The sequence below is a fragment of the Moschus berezovskii genome, chromosome 18 (assembly GCF_049115385.1).
Source record: "Moschus berezovskii isolate FMDL1 chromosome 18, NW_MosBer_1.0, whole genome shotgun sequence".
In the NCBI taxonomy this organism is placed as follows: Eukaryota; Metazoa; Chordata; class Mammalia; order Artiodactyla; family Moschidae; genus Moschus; species Moschus berezovskii.
The window spans coordinates 60,681,291-60,707,743 of record NC_142477.1 but is presented as its reverse complement, the minus strand read 5'-3'; the positions used below and the strand labels follow the sequence as shown (position 1 = coordinate 60,707,743).

General features: G+C 34.3%; 1 protein-coding gene across 4 annotated transcripts in view; it reads right to left on the bottom strand.

Moving 5' to 3' along the window:
• The window catches only part of IPO11 (importin 11), a 203,585-nt gene that overhangs the window by 128,299 nt on the left and 48,833 nt on the right, over positions 1–26,453 (bottom strand). For all 4 annotated transcript variants that reach the window (XR_016035238.1, XM_088827722.1, XM_055422006.2 and 1 more), the window contains exons 7-16: positions 22,641–22,699; positions 15,634–15,682; positions 13,990–14,060; positions 12,174–12,366; positions 11,135–11,287; positions 8,635–8,678; positions 6,889–6,979; positions 5,033–5,080; positions 4,155–4,260; positions 1,179–1,305 (exon numbers count right to left, since the gene is read on the bottom strand). Coding sequence is in view for 3 of the 4 variants with exons in the window: in XM_088827722.1 (XP_088683848.1) it covers positions 1,179–1,305; positions 4,155–4,260; positions 5,033–5,080; positions 6,889–6,979; positions 8,635–8,678; positions 11,135–11,287; positions 12,174–12,366; positions 13,990–14,060; positions 15,634–15,682; positions 22,641–22,699 (941 nt within the window). In the remaining variant the exon portion in view is untranslated. The remainder of the gene's footprint in view (positions 1–1,178; positions 1,306–4,154; positions 4,261–5,032; positions 5,081–6,888; positions 6,980–8,634; positions 8,679–11,134; positions 11,288–12,173; positions 12,367–13,989; positions 14,061–15,633; positions 15,683–22,640; positions 22,700–26,453) is intronic.

The window sequence follows — 26,453 nt, the reverse complement described above, 5'->3', positions numbered from 1 at the left end:
CTTAGATATTATCAATAAACTGCTAAGAATTTAAACATGATAAAACTAGATTCCCTTGTTTAAACATGGGATACTTGAACTATTTAATAATTACAGAATGATATTTAGAGTAAATTCTCAATTATTTATATAAAATAAGTAACATTTAAGCAGGAAATCCAAAGATCAGTTCTATTTGCTTTTAGAATGCATCATGCTTCTGCAATTATGATGTTTTCTTAATTTCATAATTTCCCCAATTATGTTTTCTTTTGTTGAACATTAAAAATAGTTTATATTATCATGTACACATGTGAAATGAGAAAAATGACCCAAACCTTTGCTGGAAGACCGGGTTCAGGTAGGTTTAAAAAAAATTTTTAAGGTGGAATACTGAGAAATGATTAAATAACATCATAATTTGAGGGGTAAAAATCATTTAATTTTACCTACAAATAATTTGAAACTCAGAAAAAGACAACCAGATTCACTTTTTAAAGACTATGCTGGAGTCAAATCTAAGTACAAGACAAAGTACAGTTAAGTCATGAATATATTCTCACTCAGGCATAAAATAAAGAACTGAGGGAAAAGCTCTTTAAAAAAAAAAAGCTCTTTGAGTAATCAACAGAAAATAAAGCAACAGACCTACTGAAGTGGAACAAAGCAATGAAGAAGTCATTATCAAGTTTTCAGTAACACAAAATCAAGAATATTATGTGAAATGCTACACATGAAAAAGTCCTAAAAGAAACAATTTCAAAGTCTAAAACAAAACTAAAAAAAAAAACTTCTCAAAACTGAGAGACAAAAAAAGAATCAACAGTAAGGATAAAACAGATGACAGTATTAGCACAAACATAAAACTTACAAATTCTGTCGTGAATAAGAAAAAGGATATTTAAGCTATAAAGGGATTCTTTTTTTTTTTTAAGAAAACTGCCTTCTTTTATTCATACTAAAAAATTATAAATAATTATAGGTTAGTAGACTTAATTTTTTTTTCACTGACTAGTGATAAGAAGGGCAAATGGAGTTAAAAAGACTTTCTTCCCTCAAATCAAACTTCTCACCAAGGAATAACTACAGCATTGAAAGACTACCAACATTCTAAAGAAAGATATAAACCATTTCTGAATTTGAACTTCGACATATTTTAAACTTATAAAGAACTCTTTTAAGACATTTTAGCAACATACCACTAAGTCTTGATCCTGAAGCAAGTTACATATTGCTTCATATAACATGGGTCTTAAGTCAGACTTGAATTTCACAGAAATCCACTGACCGATGAGCCAAATCACCCTGCGCCGCAATGGCTTATACCTAGGTGGGAAAACCATGCAATTAAAACGTTAAATATTTCAAGAAGCCTATTTCACTAAGCATATTTCATCATTTAAATCTAAAATGTAATAAGAAAGCAATATGCATTTTATACAAAAATCTAAAAGCTACTTTTAAATGTACCACAGTACTAATACTAAAATTCTGATCTAAAAAACTGAAAATTCTCAGCAGACATATTATAAATCTGATTATTTTGTATTAAGTAATTACAACATAGATATGTACATAAAAGCCAAGTTCACTTCTATTCCTCAAGTAACCAAAAAGAGTCCATCTTAATAGGTGAAAGCAGCTGATGTCCCAAACCCTGAGGCAGGAGAGGCTCCAAAAAGTAATAATAATAATAAAAATAAAGGAACTCCGATACTCAATTTTCTAATTCCAATTCTGTTCATCTCACAAAGATTATTTTCAAAACACAGTGAGAAATTTCTAGACTTAAGACATTTACAGTAACATGTACATACACTTGTTTCTCTATGGCCATCTGGGCTGAAGAAAATGAAGGTTCTTTAGGCAAAGGGAAAAACCACCTGTGTCCAAGAAATGTAGACACAAACTCCCGGTATTATATTTATTTTAGTGGCAAGATGATATTTCTGGGTGACAATGTAGTAAACTAATGAATATAACACACCTTTTAGAAAATTACAATATTTTAAGATTATTAAATACATATAAAGAATTATTCATTAAAGTTCCAATAAAAAGTACATTTCCTGCTCTCAAAATGTTTACCATATCTAAAAGAATTAAAGACCACAAAACTTTAGATTAGGATCGCAAAAATGTAAGAGAGAAGAGCAGACAGAGGGAGATGGGATTTGAACAGCATTCCCTGGTGGCTCAGACGGTAAACAATCTGCCTGCAATGCAGGAGAACTGGATTCAGTTCCTGGGTTGGGAAGAGCCTCTGGAGAAGGAAACAGCTACACACTCCAATATTCTTGCCTAGAGAATCCCATGGACAGAAGAGCCTGGCAGTCTACAGTCCATGGGGTCATAAAGAGTCGGCACGACTGAGTGACTTGCACTCGCTTCACTAAGATAAATAGTATTGGGGGCAGAAAACTGAAAAACTGCCTTTTCAAGGGTTAGGGACGATTTGAACAGTCACAGAGGCAGAAGTAAACAAGACTTGTATAGTGTAAATGAAGGAATCAGAGAGTCTTCAATTTTGGACTGAGATCTCTGGGATTACCACATTCAACATTCAAGACAAAGAGAACGAAACTCAGAAAGGTTCAGATTCTACGATGACAGTCACTTCTAGGCAAAGTTAACAGCAGGGGTCAGTTTGCTACTCAAAGTGTGAGTCCAGCCCCGCAGAATCATTACCTGGAAGGATGACAGAATCACACAATCTGACCAAGACCTAAACCTTAGAACCTGCATTTCAACCAGTTCACCAGGTGATTCATATGCACATTAAAGTTTGAGAAATACGGGTCTAGACCAGTTTTGTCCAAAAGAAACATAATGTACGCCAAATAAGCAATTTTAAATCTATCAGTACCCACATTAAAGAAAAGATACACATGAAAATTTAACATTTTCACTTACTGCAATATATTCAACATATTATCACTTCAATCTGTCATCAATATATATTTTACACTGATTTAGTTTTTAAATTCAAATTTTAGTTAATTAAAGTCATTTCCTCACTTGCACTAAGTACGTTTCAAGTACTCAATAACCACACATACAAGCTACTGTACTGGATAGCACGGGTCTAAACTAAATAGTCTCTAGGATTTAAGGACAATCAAACCGCAAATCTGTCTCAATACTGAAGGCTTTCTCTCCATCAAAGGCTCGCTAGCAACCAGAAGGCAGAGTTGAAAAACATTTTAATCACCACTGCCCCAACAGGACACAGCAAATCCCAGTGCTGAAAACATTTCATGATTGAATAAATAACTGAAAACTGAAAGGATAGCTACTTACTGGTGAAAATTACCTTTAAAGCATCTCTAGCTCACAATTCTATTGCTCTAAATATTTATACAATGATCCATACATGAATGGTTCTCTATTCATGTATTAAGGTAGCCATGTTATCTGTTCTATGACTGTATGCTAAGCATTCTGATAAGTACCACATTTACAGAAATAAATCCCTAAAACTTCCCAATTCAAAACAAGAAAAAAGGCTCTTGAAAATTTTTAAGTGTCTAATTTTAAATGAAGAAAAATTCATACAAATTATGAAATGCCTTTTCCTCTTCCATTTTACTCATTCGTTACCTAAAATTAAAATACGGCAAAAGCCCTACTTACTAAGTTGTCAGATTGATCTTTACTACTGAATTAGACTCCTTAATATGAGACTCAAGCGTGTCCAAATGCTTTCTGCCATGGTGCCACTACAATTTCTTTTCCCCACAGACTTGCAGTGCTCTGTGATCCTCAGACAGCCACCTTTCATGGATGTTACTTGGTTATGCTCCTTTTGACATCAGCCCTAGTCTCTGCTAAGTCTCAACTGACTTCCTTTTGTACACAATCTTCGTCTAGAATTCAGAGATCCCTACCTTCCATTATCTTTGCATAAAATTTCATCCTGCAAACTATCTTATCAAATATTTCAGACAATTTTAAGTCACAATTCACATTTGAAGTAAAATAACATAATAACAAATGATTTTGCTTATTTTTCAGTTATAAGATTCAAGTCTTATTCCTTTGTACATTAGACACTATTAGCTAAGTCATACTATGATTTTTTTTTTAATTTTAGGCAATTTTAACACCTTCTAGTCTTCATTAGAAAATCAGTAAGGTAAGATACGTGTATAACAAACAGAAGGTTTTATACTTGCCTATTGTGAATGACTTGCAATTCTGGAAGAAGCTGGTTTTTAAACCACTGATCAAAATCAACACTGTCAAACAACTCATAAGCCGCTAATCCAACAGCATTATACACTAAGAAGAAGATTTTAAAAAAAGAATTAATTTCAAATACTGGGCCAAATGCTAATTGCCCTTATGTAAGAAAATAAGTCTTAAAGACTACTTTGAAATATGTAATAAGTTAATAAAGGGAAATCTACAATATGTTAATCCAGGAAATTATTTAAACAAACATTTTAGAAACATCTAAATTACATCATTCTATGTTTTTCTTAAATATTCAGTGTTTTCAAAGAGAAAGTTACATTCACTTAAAAATATTCATGTCAAATTATAAAAATAACATCCACTTCCAAATGGATGCAAGATTTTATGCTATGGTCCCTGATAACCCTCTTTCCAGCCTCTTCTGTCACCACAACCCCTTAAACGCTATGTTTCAATTAAATCAAATTCTCCCAATTCAAAACTTAACTGTGCTTGTCCCCCTTCCCTTCAAGCTTCTGTCCATTCTGCTCCTTTCATCCGGAACCACCCTTCACCACTTATTAACTCTCACTTACCCTGTGTCCTCACAGAACACTTCTTCAGGAGACGTTCCCTGGGTACACCAAAACTATTAATTCCTTGTAGTTTTCCATGGCACTACCTGATTACCATCTATTTTAGCATTAATCAACTGATACTATGTTATAATCAACTGTTTGCTCACTCTCCATCACCAGATAATTCCTAAATTTTAGATATCCTTGTAAATCCAACTCTCCCAGCATAACACCTGCCACAAAACAGACATACCCTACTGAAGAAATGAATGTTTCTAAATCATTTTCATTTAACATACCAGCATCTTTGATTAATAGTGCATTCATATCTTCCACATTAGTGGGACCTGAAAAAACAAGTATCAGCAAGGGTAAATTAAAACTAGTTTTTAAAAAACACTTAAATTCAATTTGCTACTTTCTCCATTCAGCTAACTACAATGTATTTTGTGGATATTAAATATATAAGAGAAAGTTTAAGTTTTGTTATCATCATCATTAGAGAAGACAGTTATGACATGTAAAGCCATACTACAGCTTTAGAAACCATTATAACATATTTGGAAAATGTTACATCAAGCAACATTCTAGAAAAATATATGTCAAATTGCTAACCACTGCATTATAACCTGATTACAAGAGAAAATTTTTAAAAAGAATAAAAAGATGAATCCCACAATAGGAAAAAAAAATAATAGGCAATTCATACAAAAAGTTTTATTTTTCTAAATATAAAAAACAAGCCAGGTTATGACAACACATTAAAGATTTGACAGCAAAATGAAAGATGTAAGTGAGAACCATTATGTAACATGGAAACCAGAATAAAGAGGTGGCAGTCCCTGCACAACTATCCAGAAGGAGACGACCACAGTTCAGACACAAAGAACACAGTTTAGTTTACTCAGTAAGCATATTTCTTTAGGACAGAAAGATTCCTAGCAAGTTTATCAAAGCACTTTTCTGCTGTTAAATATGATTTCTTAAGCATACAGCCCTAAATAAGTAAATCATTCCAGAACCGGAAAGAAAATAACTAAACTCTGAAATCACTGTAAACCTTACCATCATAGAGCAACTTATCAGAGGGTAACCTAATTAGCTTAACCACTTTCCTAAAGTGGTTTAATAAAACTAAATGGATGGGAGAAAATGGAAATAATGTTCTAAACACAACAACAAAAAAGGTAACTTCAGCAGTATATTACCAAATTTAAGAATCTATAATGTTACATTAAGAAATTATTAAATAATTGTACATCAGAAATCAATCCATATGAAACTACAATGAATGCTCACATTATCTTTTAAATGAACACAAAAAACTTGATGGATAGCTCATTTACTCCCTTGGTTTATAATTTAAGCAGGAACACTCCATTAGATTTTTGAGAAAATAAAAGCCTAAAAAGTGAGCTACCCTCTGATGGTACAAACAAGATCAAGAATCTCCTTCTCTACAGGAGATCCTCTTACCTTTATTTCCTTACATTACCACCTACTCAACACTTGATCCCTTACAATTCGACTCCTGCCCAAACCAATCAAATAATCTGTGTAAGATTCCCTTGCCCAGCAGTGTCAATTAATTGCCAAAAGTCAATCAATCAACAGTTACTGTGTGTACCAGACACTGCAAACAAGGTGAGAAAAAAGAGCATTCATGGCCTCCTCCCTGAACTTTACACTGTATCAGAATAGTCAGAAATGACAAATCACTTTTAATAGTTAAATAATTACTTGTGTACAAAAATCAAGTGCCAACCATTTCACTTCATAATTCTCTTAAATACATTCTTTCCACTCCCACTGCCACAGTCATGAAGCTAACATTTATTATTTTAACTTTTTCACCCAGTACTTCTCACAACATGCTCCAAATAGATTTTTCCCCCAAGCAATATACATGACTGCCCACTATTTTAGTATGCTTACCAGAGAAAAATCTAACTATCACAATCAAGGCCTATCTCACTTGTGAACTGCCATTCTCGTTTTCTATTTTGAAGGCTACTCTTTCAGAAAAGCACACATTCAGTCTTTCTCAAATTCATGTCTGGTATATGATCTAGGAAACACATCATAGCAGGAACTCAAAATATTTTTTTGAACACTGATTAATAGATAAATCAAAATATCACAAAATATACCTCACCTTGAAGTGTTTGCATCATTTCTAAAAGTACAGGAGTTAGAGTCTGATTATATTCATGGAATATATCTATAAATAATACTTCAGTGCATGGCTGTTGGGAAAAAAATAAGTTTCTAATGAAAACAATGGTATATTGCAATGATTAATTCTATATTAACGCAAAGAATACTCATTCTTAAAACTCTGAATATGTTTCCAATTCTTAATGTTCTTTTGAAAAAAGTTTATTAGTGTTTTTCATAAACCCAATGGGAAATAAAATCAAATTATAATATTTCATTCATAATGTGGAAAAGTTATTTCACTATTTCAAACATTTGGCATTATACATTCAAAAATGCAAAACTACAGAGAGGAAAATTTTACATATACTTTTTACTTAATTCTTTAAATTTAAAAAGCAATCTGGAACCACATTTACTTATAGATTCAGAACTATAAATGACTGTCTTAAGAATTAGTATGTTAAAAATTATTTATTTTTTCTGGCAGTGACATAAGTAACAACAGCAATTAATGAATTCAATTCACCACAGAGTTGTATTTTCTTTAACAGACACAAAGTGTAAAAGAAATCACAATGTTATTACGTGTAGAATAGACAGCTAATGGCAAGGTGCTGTACAGCACAGGGAGCTCAGCCTGGCGCTCTGTGACAACTTAAGAGGGGTGGGATGGGGTAGGAGGTGGGAGGGAGGTTCAGGAGAGAAGAGACATGTGTATACCTATGGCTGATTCGTGCTAATGTATGGCAGAAAACCAATATAACACTGTAAAGCAACCATCCTCCAGCTAAAAACAAATTTTAAAAACAGAAATCACAATGTTAATTACATAAAAAAATGACTCATTTTCATTCTTAAAAGTACTAAATCACTAGATGTTTCATAAAATAGAATACAATTAAATTTTGAAGCTATTGTGATTTATGTTTAAAATCAATTACAGATGTACATACTTCAATGTATACAGATGAAATGATACATCATCTCAGATATTTGCTTCAAAATAATCCACGTGGTTGAAGGAGTACTCATACAAAACAAGACTAGCCACGAGTTGATAACTGATAAAACAGGTTTTGGATACAGAAGAATTCATATTATTCTGTTTCTCAATATGTTTAACAGTTTCCATAAGAGAAAGTTTTAAAAACTTAGAGCAGTAAAAAAAAATTTTTATAGAACTTTTAAGTTCTATAGAAGTTTATGAAACAGATAATGCAAATTATATAAACAAAAGTCTTCAGAAAAGAACAGTTCAAAGTCCACGTTTGATAAACCTTCCTCAGTGTTAGCCATATCAATAAAGTATATTTAAAAAGAATTCTATAACTGAAAGCAATGGGCTGGTCTCTGAGAATCATAGTAGGTAGTAAGAGAAATAATGTACCAGAAGCTTTACAATTACTGAAATATTTAGGAGGAAAAAAATGTTTCTAGCCAAAACAGGTAACTTTCAAAAACATTTCCTATTTCTGCAATGACAATTATTTCCAATTTGTAAAATGAAGAAAAATTCAGTTTGCAAACCTCCAACTTAACAAAAAAATTTCAGATTCAAGTTCATAATTTAATTAGGTGCTTTCTTCTCAAATATGGACTCATACAATAATAAATGTTTCCTACCTGACTTAATGCTTGAAATCTTCAATATAGTATCATTCTCTAAGAGAATTCATGAAATTACTACAGAACCAAAAAAAAACCTTACAGAAGCATTACCTTTCTTTCAATCAATACTCACCCTCAAACTGTACTTCCAAGAATCTCCCCCTGTTTCTTCCGCTGCTGCAATTAAAAATATGACAAATGATGCTCTCCACAAATGCAGTAACGATGTTTCTAAAATCTCAGTTTTGGAAACCAGGATTTTCCGTAATATCAATATAATACAGCTGCAAATTATTATAAAATAACACACAGCAAACAGTTGGGAACACAAGGCCTTACAGAGATCTCTTTACCATAAGTTACAGATGACATCTGTGTACATCAAAGTGCTCGTAACCACAAGCATTCTCACTTTCGTTAAAAACTCTGTACGAAGAATTCCTTGGCAGTCCAGTGGTGAAACTCCCAGGCTTCCAAGGCAGGGGGCATGGATTCAATCCCTGGTCGGGGAACTAAGATCCCACATGCCATATACAACACAGACACACACACACACACACACACAGACACACACACACACACACACAGACACACACACACTCTCTCTCTCTCTCTCTCTCTCTCTCTCTCTGTATGGAGAAAAGCTCAAAGTATTTGTCACTATCTGAGTCTGTGACATTACCTGATACACTGCCATTACAATCCTGAGGATCATTTCATACAATAGTGATGTTTTACAAGTTTAAATGATTAGTCTCTTTCTCCATAAATTTTCTGTATTTAAAGTAAAATATTTCCAGAACTCTTAAAACTCTGAAGATTCAGTGTTTCATATTATTATATGGTATTACTACATTAAAAAAGAAATATGAAGCATAAGAGTTTAGCTACAAGAAAAAGTAAAAGCAAAAAATATGCATTATAGTGCTGTGCTGTATTTTCTAAATGAATTAAAATATTTCAAAACAAAAAAGAATGAAAGTCTTAAAAAATGTTTAGGATGTTTTAAAAATATTGGAAATATATGCGTAAAACTACACAAAGGCATCCAGTCAAAGGGATGGGTAGAGGCTAAAACCTAGCCCATGTCTGACCATGGCAGAAGTATTAGGTTGGTGCAAAAGTAATTGCGCTTTTCCACTGTTGAACTTGGCCTAATACTGGAATGCAATCTTAAATAACCATGGTTATGCTATCCATCACCTTAATGTACATTTTTCATTCTATTTTCTGTTGCTAATGACTTATTACTTGCTGTTTATATTTATTTTACACTAGGGAAATGATGCTAGACAAAAAGCAAATCCAAGCAATTTTCTTATTCCAGTTCCAAATGGGTCATAAAGCGGTGGAGACAACTCGCAACATCAACAATGTATTTGGCCCAGGAACTGCTAATGAACATACAGTGGTTCAAGACATTTTGCAAAAAAAACAAGAGTCTTGAAGATGAGGAGCCAGCCATCAGAAGTTGACGACAACCAATTGAGAGGACCATCGAAGCCATATTTAACTGACCTCTCTCACCGACTGACTACCACTACTCAAGCATCTCAACAACTTTTTGCAAGGAAAATGCTTCCACAACCAGCAGGAGGCAGAATACGCTTTCCTTATGAGTTTTTCAAAGCCAAAGCGTGGATTTTATGTTACAGGAATAAACAAACAGTTCTCATAAGCAAAAAATGTGTTGATTGTAATGGTTCCTATTTTGATTAATAAAGGTGTGTTTGAAGCTATTTATAATGATTTAAAATTCGTGGTTGGAAACTGCAATTATGTTTACACCAACCTAATAAATGACACACACTTTATTCATACCCAAGTACTTTACCAAGCACACAACTCCTTGATTTTCTGTAGCAAAGGCCCTGAGAGTCTACCTACTACTAAAGTATGACTAGAATAAACAGACCTCCTACAGGGCTTCCATGGTGGCTCAGTAGTAAAGAATCCACTGGCCAAAGCAGGACACACGCATTCAAACCCTGGTCCAGGAAGATGCTGCAAAGCAACTAAGGACGTGATCCACAACTACTAAGCCTGTGCTCTAGAGCCCGGGAGCTACAACTACTGAAGTCCGTATGCCCTAGAGCCCACGCGCCACAAGAGAAGTCTCCCCAGTGAGAAACCCACGCACTGCAACTAGAGAAAAGCCCAGCAAAAATGAAATAAATAAATAAATAAAATTATATTTAAAAAAGTCTCCTAGAGAAATATTTCAATCATCTAGGTAATCCATTCAGCAATTCAGAAATTTTCATCTCCAAACTACTTTCTGAAGTAAAAATTTCCACAAATAAAAAATAATAAAGAATGAACCACAGAGTAGAAAGTGATCTGATAACAGAGAAAGACAGTTAATTTTATATTTTTGTTTTAAACTACATAACTCTAAAAAATTTTATCTTTCGGGAAAAAATTCTATATTGTTGAACGAGTCATTCATTTTCTGCTTCTAAATTTGTACTAATGGCTAATAAAGAGAGAGTAAACTAACTTTTTAAAGTTATATTATCAGAACAAAAGCACTACATTAAAATACAATGTTATTATACCTATCATCAAATAAATGATATCTACTGATGAAAGGGAGGAAAAATTCATGCAAAAACTGAAAACCTGATACTTACTAAAGCCTTCTGGGTCTTCTTCCCACATTGTCAGTTCTTCTTCAGTTAACAGAAAATAATGAGAGACTAATCTTCTACATATCTCTGTCAAAGTAGGATATGTGAAGAATGCCATCTTAATCTTGTGAGCTTCCAGAGTTTCAGGGCTGCTATCTAGAAAAATAAAATTTCCAAGTTAATTATACAGACAAGCATTCTACCCATGCTGGAGAGTGAAACAAATTTAAGAATACCTTCTAAACAATAGTATATAAATTTTCATTTGTATTATGGACACATCTCAAAGATGCTCTTGCCTTTATTTATACCACACACACATCAGTCTTGCTTCTATCTTACCACTACAGCTAGTACATTTCCATCCTATATTATCACATCATACTGAAGTGACTTACCTATATGTCTCTCTCTTTTTCTCTTCAAGACATTCTCATTCATTGTGATAAACATACCCATGAATGAATTCCAAACAGAGCTGACCCCTGAACTTTGTGAGTCCATTTACACCCAGATATTTTTCAACAGTAAATACTAAACTACAGTATACACAGTTGGCTGAATCCCCAGATGCACAGGAACAGTGAATACCGACGGCCAGCTATAAGTTATACTCATTAACCCCTGCGCTGTTCAAGGGTCAACTGCAATATAACAGTTTAACCTATTCGAGAAGCAACTTTAACCTGCCTAGAATCACTTTATATAAGGTCAAAAGAAAACTTTTAATTGTACAAATAAATACAGTCTACAAATGAACTATAAAGGTTACTGAAGTACTTAATTCTTAAAAGACCCTAGGCTTCAACTGATGTTCTACTGTGATACAAAAAACAGTAGTTTACTAAATGCACTGTATGGCTTTTAAAAGCTGGTATTTATATACCAAAAGCTCTAATCCTTATCTCTATTTCATGTCCCAGCAATAGTTTATTTCTCAGACTTAAATGAACTTCAAAAAACTTACATAAAAATAGCAATTACTTCACACTAAGATTAAAAAAAGGAAATGAAAAAAATAAAACTATCAATAAAGCATTACCTTCAAAATTTTTGGATGGCTTATAAGCATAATTTTTGACAATCATCTTAATAAGATTCATGCACTGGACAATGAATCGTTCAAATGTAACACCTTCACCAACTTCTGTAAACACATAGCTTACAGAAAATTCCAGTGATCTCTGAATTAGAGGAGTAAATGAAAAGGGATGCTGATCCAAGAAGTCCAAAAGCTATAAAGAAAAAAAAATTAATATATTTTCTTCAAATTCACATAGGAACATAATCATTCATAGGCACATCTAATAACTGGCAATAAATACTTAGCAAGTTTGGAACCTTGGTGGGAAGTCCAGTTTCACATGTAATATACTTCTTGCGGTATACCATACAATGTGAAATAAATCAGATTGTATCTCATCACCTGAACTGTCTATTACTTCTAGTACAAGATTCAAAATAAACTTACTTCATACTTAATTCGATAACAATCAGCAAATGTGATACCAAAAGTACAAGAAAGGCCTTTAAAAAATAATAAAGGCAAATAATCAAAACCGTATCCTGCATCAATTGCATTGCAATGTATCAAATAGCTGATGAGAGAAATTTCCTCTATATAGAAGAATTCCAGCTAATAAATGTAAAAGGAATAATATTAATAGAATGCCATTATTTTGTAACCCCTATTCAAACAAAAAATCTAAGCTATGATCATCAATGGCTGCAAGAATCAAGGGAAAGGCTGTTGAAGAATTTAATAATGGATAACTCAACAAACAATTTTAAGTAATCAGACAATGTGCATCTCCTGATGGAATGCAATAGGAAATACACAACATCACCTGTAAAATATTCTTGTCATTGTCACCCTACTCCATTCCCTCCCATCATTATAAAAAACAAGAAGGCCTTAATGTGATTAAGTTTCTTATCTAACTAGAAATTTCTAAGAAATATGGGAGGAGAAGGGGTTTAGAAACAAAGGAATACATTAACACATTCTATTTGAAGGCACATGTAAAATGTTCCAATTTTAAAAGCTTTAATAAAGTCATGAGATCATAAACATGAATTTCATAAATTATTACTTTTTTATTTAGCCATGCCATGTGGCATATGGGATCTTAGTTCTCCAACCAAGGATTGAACCCCCATCCTCTGCATTGGAAGGGATTCTTAACCACTGAACCACCAGGAAAGTTCCCTCACAAATTATTTTATAGTTGTTTTTTTGAATAAGGATTCAATAGTGTCAGTTCTCTTTTTTCTTTTCTTGTTACTTATTTGTTGAGGTAACAGATCATTTCCTGTAGAGTTTTCCATATTGTGGATTTGGCTATCTATATCCATTTATTTTTTTATAAAATAATTTTATATGAAATATATATATATTGCCTCAGACAGTATATCCATATGATTCTATTCAAAAGATATGTGATATTAATGATGATAAACTATCATTATGAATATACTGAATTTTTGGTATTATCTACTGTAACATCTTACCTACTTTATGCTGTGCTGCACTATCTTTTATATCTCTGCTTTTTCCAGTGGGTTTGAGAATAATGAGACTTAGAGAAATCAACTTCTCTTTTATTAGGATTGATTTTTTTACATCCAGGTGACTTATAAACTATGATATATGGTATATATAAATTTAATTATTATATGTATTCTAAAGGCTTTAAGATACAAAGGGCTTTTTTAGCTTTGCTGTACACAGTAAGAAAATAAGTTACTTTAACACTAAATCAAAAATGTATGCTTAAAAAACATCACTTTCTTTACTAAGTTCGGGTATCTATATTTCATTTGAGAAAATATAATTAAGATAAAAAAAGAAAACTTACCACTTTAGTAAAAAGAATGATGGTCTTTTCCAGTCTATCTCTACATACATTATCTGTACCTATACTTCTACCTATTAAAAATACATTTCACATATTAGTACAAGTTAATAATATTCTATAAATTTACACCAACACAATGACAAAACTTTTTACAAAAATACCGTCAGATATGTTTTTACACATTTCGTATTATGAATTCATGAGTGTGCACACTCTAAACAAATAAATAAGTAAATGATAAAAATTAAGTTTTTAAAAAGCAATACCTAGGCTTACACTTGACACAGAAATGCTCAGTGCCATATTTCACAAAATTAATCCTAAAACACTAACTGAGCCCATTTCATAGTAAAAAGGTAGCAATTTTATCTGTAACACCATGTTGTCATAGTTAAAATACTTTTCAAGTAACATAAATAAAAACAAAGAATTCAAAGATTAACATACTTATTTTTCCTAAATCTACTAACAATTTTCTTCTGATCATTTTCTTGGTATAATTAATTTTTGTACATTCAGAATAATGTCCATCAGCTCATTAACTATCCTGCCTGCTCCCTAATCATACACCTCATATTCTGTCTCATCAGTTATGTCATTCTCTTCTGGATGGACTTCTATTCTTCCATTTTATGCCCCCATGGGGAAAACCAGAGAAAAATGACTACTTTTAAGGAAAAAGAAACCATATGAGCTTTCTTACAGTACCTGGCAACAGACTCAATAATGGTTCTACTAAACTGAAAATGACTGACAAAACAATCAGCAACTCCCCTAAAAGTAAGTACACTAAGGTATATTCTCAGGGTACTAACTCTCCAAATATACTCGCACATAAAAAACACATACATACATGTTATACATATGTGTGTGCAAGAATGTACATATATGTGTGTAGTCTGTGTGGTGTGTGTGTGCATTTTGATAAAAGGTGCTTATAATCAGAGGGAAGAGAAAAGGATAGCAGATCACCAGCATAATACAACACAAATGTAAATAGTAAATTCTTCCATATGGAGTAATAGATCAGAAAGGGTTCTACTTTCTGATAATGGTAGGTCAGTAATGGTTAGCAGACCAGAGATTTACACAGTGAAAGTACCACTTAAGGATATTTATATTAAACAGATATACTAAATGTACTAAAAGAAACAGAATCAACAAACTGTCTAAACAGCATTTGGTATAGGGCCTATACTCAATGATTATCTACTAAACATTAATGGTTAGCAGATCAGGGATTTACACAGTGAAAGTACCATTTAAGGATATTTATATAAACAGATATACTAAATGTACTAAAAGAAACAGAATCAACAAACTGTCTAAACAGCATTGGTATAGGACCTATATTCAATGATTATCTGCTAAACATACTACTGTTTTGGGTATCGCACAGAACAGAGCAGTAGCAGCAGAAATAAGGAAGAAGGAACTGATACAAAATATATTTTTTTAGAAAAAGGCTTCTTCAATACTTAGGACAAGGCAGGTATATGAAGACAAAGCTGAGCTTCCAATTTAATTTTGGATAATTAATTATCAAGATATAAGATTTTAGCCCCTCCAGATTTGTATATGCCAAACAGAAGCTACTAATGAATAAGGATTCTATAGTAAAACTACTATCATGGAAGTACTTACTGCATTCCAAAAATTGTTTTAAACGTTCAAATATTCCATGTAAAAAACCCTAGAAAACAAAAACATTTTTGAAGAGTTTCAATTTATTCTAAGAATTTACCATACACTTTCTCAGGGAAACTAAAATATACCTATCATGTCATATTAAAAAGTTAAAATTAAATAAAGTAAAAATCATTCCATTACTATAATAATGCCTTCAATCTTCCACAAGAAAATAATAGTATTTCATCTCCTCAGTGTCTCACTTCAATAACCTAAATCACTTTCAATAAATAAAATATTATTTATTAAGTATTCTATTTCACTAAGTATCCTCTATTCCTCTTATTGTTTATTTCTCTTCCATAGGCCTTATAACCCCCTGACATAATCAGTCTCCTCCACCTAAAATGTCAGATCCTTAAGATTCAAGAACTTTGCCTGTTTGTTTTGATCTATCACAGAATCCAGAAACGGTATTTAGCAATAATAAGTATTCCTAGTACGAATAAATGGTATCAACTATTTGTGGCACAGGTTTTCAATCTCAAGTATTAAATTACCTTAGCCTTCAGAGACCAGAGAAGGCAAGAATCACCATTTACCATATGGGTCCAAAACACCTTCTACTATATTACTTTAAGACATGTTATGAACACTTTGCAGAAATAAATATAAAGGGGTACTGAAAAAAATGCATTTCAGACTCTTTTGTTGACCATGATGGCTACTCCATTTCGTCTAAAGGATTCCTGCCTACAGTAGTAGATATTATGGTCATCTGAATTAAATTCACTCTTTCCAGTCCATTTTAGTTCACTGATTCCTTAAAATGTCGACGTTCACTCTTGCCATCTCCTGTTTGACCACTTCCAATTTGCCTTGATTCATGGACCTAACATTCCAGGTTCCTATGCAGTATTGCTCTTTACAGCATCGGACCTTGTTTCTATCACCAGTCACATCCACAACTGGGTATTGGTTTTGCTTTGGCTCCATCCCTTCATTCTTTCTGGAGTTATTTCTCCACTGATCTCCAATAGCATATCGGACACCTATCGACCTGGAGAGTTCCTCTTTCAGTATTCTATCATGTTGCCTTTTCATACTGTTCATGGGGTTCTCAAGGCAAGAATACTGAAGTGGTTTGCCATTCCCTTCTCCAGTGGACCACATTCTGTCAGACCACATTCTGTCTGAAGCTGAACAGTTCTGTGAAGACCTACAAGACTTTTCAGAACTAACCCCCCAAAAAGATGTCCTTTTCATTATAGGGGACTGGAATGCACAAGCAGGAAGTCAAGAAACACCTGGAGTAACAGGCAAATTTGGCCTTAGTTCAGTTCAGTCGCTCAGTCGTGTCCAACTCTTTGCAACCCCATGAATCACAGCACGCCAGGCTTCCCTGTCCATCACCAACTCCCGGAGTTCACTCAAACTCATGTGATCAAGTCAGTGATGCCATCCAGCCATCTCGTTCTCTGTCGTCCCCGTCTCCTCCCGCACCCAATCCTTCCCAGCATCAGAGTCTTTTCCAGTGAGTCAACTCTTCGCATGAGGTGGTCAAAGTATTGGAGTTTCAGCTTCAACATCAGTCCTTCCAATGAACACCCAGGACTGATCTCCTTTAGAATGGACTGGTTGGATTTCCTTGCAGTCCAAGGGACTCTCAAGAGTCTTCTCCAATACCACAGTTCAAAAGCATCAATTCTTTGGCGATCAGCTTTCTTCACAGTCCAACTCTCACATCCATACATGACCACTGGAAAAACCATAGCCTTGACTAGACGGACCTTTGTTGGCAAAGTAATGTCTCTGCTTTTTAATATGCTATCTAGGTTGGTCATAAATTTCCTTCCAAGGAATAACCATCTTTTAATTTCATGGCTGCAATCAGCATCCGCAGTGATTTTGGAGTACTGAACGAAGCAGGGCAAAGGCTAATAGAGTTTTGCCAAGAGAACGCACTGGTCATAGCAAACACCCTCTTCCAACAACACAAGAGAAGAATCTACACATGGACATAACTAGATGGTCAACACCGAAATCAGATTGATTATATTCTTTGCAGCCAAAAATGGAGAAGTTCTATACAGTCAGCAAAAACAAAACCAGGAGCTGACTGTGGCTTAGATCACAAACTCCTTATTGCCAAATTCAGACTTAAATTGAAGAAAGTAGGGAAAACCACTAGACCATTCAGGTATGACCTAAATCAAATCCCTTATGATTATACAGTAGAAGTGAGAAATGGATTTAAGGGACTAGATCTGATAGAGTGCCTGATGAACTATGGACAGAAGTGCGTGACACTGTACAGAAAACAGGAATCAACACCACCCCCATGGAAAAGAAATGCAAAAAAGCAAAATGGCTGTCTGAGGAGGCCTTACGAATAGATGTGAAAAGAAGAGAAGTGAAAAGCAAAGGAGAAAAGGAAAGATATAAGCATCTCCAAGTCAGGTTTCATCAATAGGTGAACCATGAACTTCCAGATGTTCAAGCTGGTTTTAAAAAAGGCAGAAGAACCAGAGATCAAATTGCCAACATCCACTGGATCATGGAAAAAGCAAGAGAGTTCCAGAATAACATCTATTTCTGCTTCATTGACTATGCCAAAGCCTTTGACTGTGTGGATCACAATAAACTGTGGAACATTCTGAAAGACATGGGAACACCAGACCACCTGACCTGCCTCTTCAGAAACCTGTATGCAGGTCAGGAAGCAACAGTTAGAACTGGACATGGAACACCTGACTGATTCCAAATAGGAAAAGGAGTACGTCAAGGTTGTATATTGTCACCCTGCTTATTTAACTTCTATGCAGAGTACATCATGAGGAACGCTGGGCTGGAAGAAGCACAAGTTGGAATCAAGATTGCCGGGAGAAATATCAATAACCTCAGATATGCAGATGATACCACCCTTATGGCAGAAAGTGAAGAGGAACTCAAAAGCCTATTGATGAAAGTGAAAGAGGACAGTGAAAAAGTTGGCTTGAAGCTCCACATTCAGAAAACAAAGATCATGGCATCTGGTCCCATCACTTCATGGGAAATAGATGGGGAAACAGTGGAAACAGTGTCAGACTTTATTCTTGGGGGCTCCAAAATCACTGCAGATGCTGTTTGCAGCCATGAAATTAAAAGACACTTACTCCTTGGAAGGAAAGTTATGACCAACCTAGATAGCATATTAAAAAGCAGAGACATTACTTTGCCAATAAAGGTCCGTCTAGTCAAGGCTATGGTTTTTCCAGTGGTCATGTATGGATGTGAGAGTTGGACTATGGAAAAAGCTGATCACCGAAGAATTGATGCTTTTGAACTGTGGTGCTGGAGAAGACTCTTGAGAGTTCCTTGGACTGCAAGGAGACCCAACCAGTCCATTCTAAAGGAAATCAGTCCTGGGTGTTCACTGGAAGGACTGATGCTAAAGCTGAAACTCCAATACTTTGGCCACCTAATGTGAAGCATTGACTCACTGGAAAAGACTCTGATGCTGGGAGGGACTGTGGGCAGGAGGAGAAGGGGACGACAGAGGATGAGATGGCTGGATGGCATCATCAACTCGATGCACATGAGTCTGGGTGAACTCCAGGAGTTGGTGATGGACGGGGAGGCCTGGCGTGCTGCGATTCATGTGGTCACAAATAGTCGGACACGACTGAGCAACTGAACTGAACTGAAAAAAAACTTTATTAAAATTTTTAAGAATTTCAATATCACAGACTTTTGTATCAATAAATTTTGATGTATAAACATCATAAAAGATGTCACATGTCCTTTTAGCAAATGAGATGGTCCAGGTTTTTGTCACAAAATACTACACACTTTCCTGATGAATGACTGACTAGAACAGAATTCTGTTATTTCTTCTTTGAAATACAGAGATATATTGCTCACTCATCAATTCTTGAGTTTGAGACAAGTCACCTAGGATGTCATCACCTGAAGTCACAGAAGCTAAAACTCCACTTAGACAGTTTCACTATCACCACTGGGTTCTAGGGGGCTGCTACCAGTCTCTTAAACAGCATCCATCTTTGGATTCATGTAAAAATCATGAAACATTTTCCTTAGTCAATCTCTCAGCCATTTTGAGCAGAAAATGAAAAACTGAATTATCAGCTGTGTTAAATGAAAGCTAATAACAAAGAGATAGTGTTTGTGGTCTTCTTCTATACCTTCCTGAAAGATGCAACACAATAGATAACACAGTAAGAAAACCTCAGGACAACCAATTTCACTACTGCTTCATCCTCTGGCTCTCTCATCATTCTCTCATTTTCATACTACTTCAATCTTTTTAAACACAGTTGAGAATAAATTATAAGCAATGATAATTAACAGTAAAGTAATTTCCAGGATGATGAAATAGCAGAATTTTCAATATAGGAAAAATAAAATCACCAAGATCCCAAACGCATGTTAAATTTATACAGAAGCTCAATGCAATGGTCCCATACAGTAGCTACAAGACAGAAGGAATTTTATTCTATTTTCTTTTAAACAAAATTAGTGCATCAGTCAGAGTTCTCTAAAGAGAACAGAAACTTACGAAGGACATCAATTTTAGTAAGTTCATCAAGAGGATCAGGAATTTATAGAATTGGACAACTGACTAATCCAAATAAACCAAGTAATTTGACTAATATTATATAATAATAAGAATCTCTTAAAATAATCATCAAATGGCAATTTACAGAACAGTTTGTTTAGTTGCTGAACTCATTTCAAAAATCATTCTCTCTCATAATCCTCACAACATCCAATGGGATATGTACTATTATTTCATCATCATATTGCAAGAAAAGAAACTCAGTACCAAGGAAAATACTCCGAGGCCATGCTATCATGAAAAGACCAAGCCAAGATTCAAAGCCAAATTTGTCTGCCTCCAGAAACCCAAATCTCACCACTAGTATATAGTGCTTCTTAAGCATCATTTACACTCCATGTGATTTTTAAGATCTTTATGCTATTTGAAATGTTGTCCATAATTTGTTAAAATTCTATTCTTATTTACAGCTAATCAATAATACCACAATACAGCAGGTATAACTGAACAGGAGCTGACATACAGCTTCTGAGACACAGAAAGACTCAAGGAAAAGCCAAAGGCTCACAAAATATGGAGAGTATCCATTGACAACTATTATTCTAATTTATAGAAATGTGATTCATATCAGTTCATTTACACTGAAAAAAACTGATAAACATATTCAATATTTTAATTTTATGATACTCAGAATATTATATATAGTTACTGAGCCTTCTGATATAGTTCTACCGTATCACACAGTCATTCACTTAAATAACTACTGAGCATTTTTATATAGCAGATATTATACCAAGATCTGGAGTGAAGGGCGAACAAAAGTCTCTGCATTCATGGAACTTAGATTTCTTGTGAGGGCACTGAAGGAGCTGTCAAACTGGTTTCTAGAAAATGTTTTTTGACAGCATGGCAATAAACATAAATATTGGGTTGGCCAAAAGCTGTTACGGAAAAACAGGAATGAACTTTCTGGCCAACCAAATATTTAAATGTAGCAGTACTGAAAACTGGGGTTGGTTTTCATATATCTTCAGGTAATTTGGTAATATACATCATTATCATAAATGTGGATATACTTTAACCCAACATTTCCATTTCTAGGAATTTATCCTAGAGATCACTAGAAAAGTACACAATGACATATGCATCCAAATGTTCATTTTAATATCATTTCTCAACAATCAAAAACTGGAAGCAAACTACATGTCACCAAGAGATCACTGGGCAAGTAAATTACACAAAATCTATGATTAATTTTTTTAATTGCATACCAATAGTAATTGTATTTAGCATAAAATCATTAAAAACATGATATATAACAATATTACTGACATGTGAAAAATATCCACAATCCACTGAGTTTAAGAAAAAGCAAGGAAGGAAACAGCATGTAGATCTCATTCATATAAAACTGAGGAAGACAGAAAGTATATCTGAAATAATATGTTTGCAATATTATAAAGGAACTTAGAATTGTTAGCATGGTAAGTTTTTAAATGATTTAGTATTTTCTACTTCCTCTTCTTAGTTTTTTAACTTTAAAAAAAATGTAATATTTTTATAGAAAAAAACTGTATTCATATTATAATGATGTATATTAGCAGTTTTTAATTCTTTTAACAATAGAACCATTATTTCAGGCAAAATCTTATAGAAACACAGACTAAAGTTCAAAATAAATAAAAGCATGACTCTGATCAAATGTAAATATAGTAGGACAAACCCAAAGAACCAATTAAATAAACTTTTTCCAAGCTTCCTGTGCCGCCTCAAAGGCAATTCAGAGTAACATTCTAACTGACCTAAACTCACTGTAAAAGCTAATACAGATCTGAACAAGTATGATACAATTCCACTTTATTCAGGAATAAAATATATGCAGCTATATATTTTTGCATATAGAAAAAGTAGATGCCATGATACAAAAATGAGTATACTTCAAAACTTGTTGGGCTTATCAATGGAGCTTTCCTCTCATATATATTTTTTTATAATTTATTACAAAGAACAAATATAAATGTTATGATTCAAAACAAAAATATCTCATTTTAAGTATATAAAAACAGACAAAAGAAAATACCAAGAATATAAATCAGTCTACCCTGACCCTAGTAATGTTACTGTAGCATTCAAATTTCTAAGAGTTTACTTGATTTCAAATTCAAATAAACACTCTCAATGTACCACGGCATCTTGAGAACCATCCTAGTTCTAGTTCCTCCCTTTCACATAATACTTGCTTTGATGTATTTTCTGTATGTCTGAAAACAGACCACAAGTCTAAAAGTATAGTATAACATATACAAAATGGTTAAAAAAAAAAAGAAGAAGAAGAAATTAGGTGGTCACTTAATAAAAAACGTTTTAAATGAATGCCAAGTAAAGAGAATAAGCTTTATAACATGCAGGAAATACCAAGCACTTTTCCCAAGTTACAAAATAATAAATGACTTCTTTTACTTACCATCACCTCCATATTCTTATGAGGTTCCACAAATCCATTAACAGTTAACTTACGCAGCACTGAAAAGTAAAATCAAGCTTTACTCATACCTTATTTTTTTGTATTTTTCCCTACTAAAATCATAATCATAAAAGACTCAGAATCACAAAGCCTCATCAAGCTTGGATAAAGAAAGCTCCTGGTCATAGGCTGGTTCCCAAGTGGGAAAGATGGAACTAAAGCCAAGTTATTGTGTCTCTGAAGCAGTGTTCATCTCACTTGTAAGTACTCATGTTTCTAAAGCCATATTGCAAATTTTAGTTCAATTTAGTAATAACCAGCAGGACAGCAGCATCAGACTATCACTTTATACTATCAAATTTAAAGTCACTTCACTTTGAGAAAACAACTTTATAAACCGCATTGCTTTCTATATAACTCAAGAGTTAGTGTTCATGAGGTGAAGTGTAAAGGCAGCATAACCCACACACCTACTGTCAATTAATCTCCAAAGGAGGCAAGAATATACACTGGAGAACAGACAGTCTCTTTAACAAGTGGTGTTGGGAAAGCTAGACAGCTGCACGTGAATCAATGAAGCTAGAATACTCTCTTACACCACACACAAAAATAAACTCAAAATAGCTTAGAGACTTAAACATACAACACCATACAACTCCCAAAAGAGAACATAGGCAGAATATTCTTTGACATAAACCATACCAATGTTTTCTTAGGTCAGTCTCCCACGGCAATAGAAATAAAAGCAAAAATCAATTAATGGGACCTAATCAAACTTACAAGATCTTGCACAGCAAAGGAAACCATAAACAAGATGAAAAGGCAACCTACAGACAAGGAGAAAATGTTTGCAAATGGTGCAACTAACTAGGGCTTAATTTCCAAAATATACAAACAACTCTTATAACTCATATAACTCAATAACAAAAAAAAAACAACCAACCCAATCAAAAAACAGGCAAAAGACCTAAATAGACAGATGGCCAATAGGCACATGAAAAGATGTTCAACATCACTAATTATTAGGGAAATGAAAATCATAACTACAATAAGGTACCACAGCAGTCAGAATGGCCATGATTAAAAAGTCTACACATAATAAATGCTAGAGAAGGTGTGGAGAAGAGGGAACTCTCACACACTGTTGGTGGGAATACAAACTGGTATACAGTCACTATGGAGAACAATGTGGAGGTTCCTTAAAAAACAAAGAGTTGCCATATGATCCAGCAATTCCATTCCTGGGCATATAGCTAGAGAAAACTCTAATTCAAAAAGACAGATGTGCCACAATGTTCACAGCAGCACTATTTACAATAGCCAAGACACGGAATAAACCTTCAGGATAGATTATAACTGGGGTTACATCCATTTATGTTCACAAATAGGAAAAAGGATAAAGATGTGTGTGTGTGTATGTATACACACATACATACACACACACACAACATACATACATATACACACACACACACATTCAATGGAATACTGCTGCTGCTGCTAAGTCACTTCAGTCGTGTCCAACTCTGTGTGACCCCATAGACGGCAGCCCACTAGGCTCCCCCGTCCCTGGGATTCTCCAGGCAAGCGTACTGGAGTGGGGTGCCAATGCCTTCCATTGTCAATGGAATACTACTCAGCCATAAAAAGGAATGAAATAATGCCATTTGTGGCAACATGGATGGATCTAGAGTTTATCAAACTAAGTGAAGTAAGTTAGAAAGAAAAAGATAAATACCATGTGATATCACTTTGTATGTGGAATCTAAAATATGACACAAATGACATTTATTTACAAAACAGAAACAGACTCACAGATACAGAAAACAAACTTATAGTTACCAAGGGAAAAGGACTTGGAGGAAGGATAAATTAGGAGTTTGAGATTAGCAGATAAAAACTACTATATATAAGACAGATAAACAATAAGGTTCTACTCTATAAAACAGGGAACTATATTCAATATAATAAGCCATAACAGAAGACATATAAAAATAATACACATGTAAAACTGAGTCACTTTGCTGTACACCAGAAACTAATACATTATAAATCTACACTCTAATAAAAAAAAAATGAAAGCAGTGTATTAAAATTAAATTTATAACGTTCTGTTCTGTTCCGTTGCTCAGTCGTGTCCGACTCTTTGCGACCCCATGGACTGTAGCCTACCAGGCTTCTCCGTCCATGGGATTCTCCAGGCAAGAATACTGGAGTGGGTTACCGTTTCCTTCTCCAGGGGATCTTCCCGATCCAGGGATCGAACCCAGGTCTCCCGCATTGGAGGCAGACGCTTTAACCTCTGAGCCACCAGGGAAGCCCATAATGCAAATGTCTAAATACCTTTGGTTTCATACTATCAATTACATACAACTCAAGTTACAGTATCATAACAGGAGAGAATAGGGTTTAAGTTGAATCTGGACAGGATCTTTTCCATCACAGGACCTCAGTCTACACTATCTGGGACAGTCTTTTCTTTCTCCTTATATCATCCAGTCAACTTCCATTTATCCTTTATGATTTTGGTTCAAACATCACTTTCTCAGGCAAGTCTTTTCTGACCATAGTATCAATCATCATAACATTGTAAAGCCCATCACAGATGTCATTTTACATGTATTTGCACAATCATTTTATATGTCTGTCTCCTCGGTGCCAGGCACCTACCTATAAATATGGTGAATGAAATAATGAACACACGCATGTCTAAAAGATACTAAACATGCACAGGTATAAAGGCAAAGATGACATGTGACAAAAGCTCTAGTCCTAAGTACATTTAAGTCATGAGAGAACAGACATTTATACCTGGACAGATGGTACTTTAAAGTAAAATGCTATGAGATTTCTCCAGGTCAGGATGCCTTAGAAATGCAAATTAGTATCTAAGACCTTGAAATGCTGAGGTGCTGAAAAGCTTAAAGCATGCTAACATAGATTCGTATGGCAACATTTGTGTCAGGAGCTAGGCTTTGAAGTCAGACAAGAAAACTCTACAATCAAAAGGATTCGTGAAAAATTTCTTAATCATTAAACACACTACTTATATACCACTATGTGTATCTTTGGAGTTCTCCTGTGGCTCAGCTGGTAAAGAATCCACCTGCAATGTGGGAGACCGGGCTTCGATCAATGGGTTGGGAAAATCCCCTGGAGAAGGGAAAGGCTACCCACTCTAGTATTCTGGCCTGGAGAATTCCATGGACTGCATGGGGTCACAAAGAGTCGCACATGACTGAGCAACTTTCACTTTCACTTGTGTATCTAATCTTATATATCAATTTCTCTGAGTTAACATTTCTAAGGCCTTTTAATTGTTTCCTCCCTGATTTTGACAAAACCATCTCATTCACTTGTAAAACCACCTGTACAATGGGTTGGATTTTACATGTCAACAGTCCTTTAAAATGATTCATGTTTGTCCACAAGGTTCATCAAAATGTGTTGACAGTTTGGGGTTTGTGCATTCACTGTCTGCTTAATACAAGTGAGGCACTAAAGTAACACCACTGTAAGGTACTAGGGTGAGTATGATAAAAGAGCTTACAAATAAAACAGAGAATGCAAAATGAGCTGTGGAAAGAAAAATAAAGGCCGCTTGATCTTAAACTAAGAAACACAAAAGAGCCTCAAGCAACCAGAACAGAAGGAAGACAAAGAATGAAAGGATGGTGAATGTTAGAAAGGAAAGGAACCTTAGAATACATGCATCAAGATAAGCTCAGCTCACGGAAGTGAAACAGATTTATGCGAGGGGGATGCCCAAGAGGAAAGCATCAGAAAACACAGGCCAACAAAGCACCCCAACAA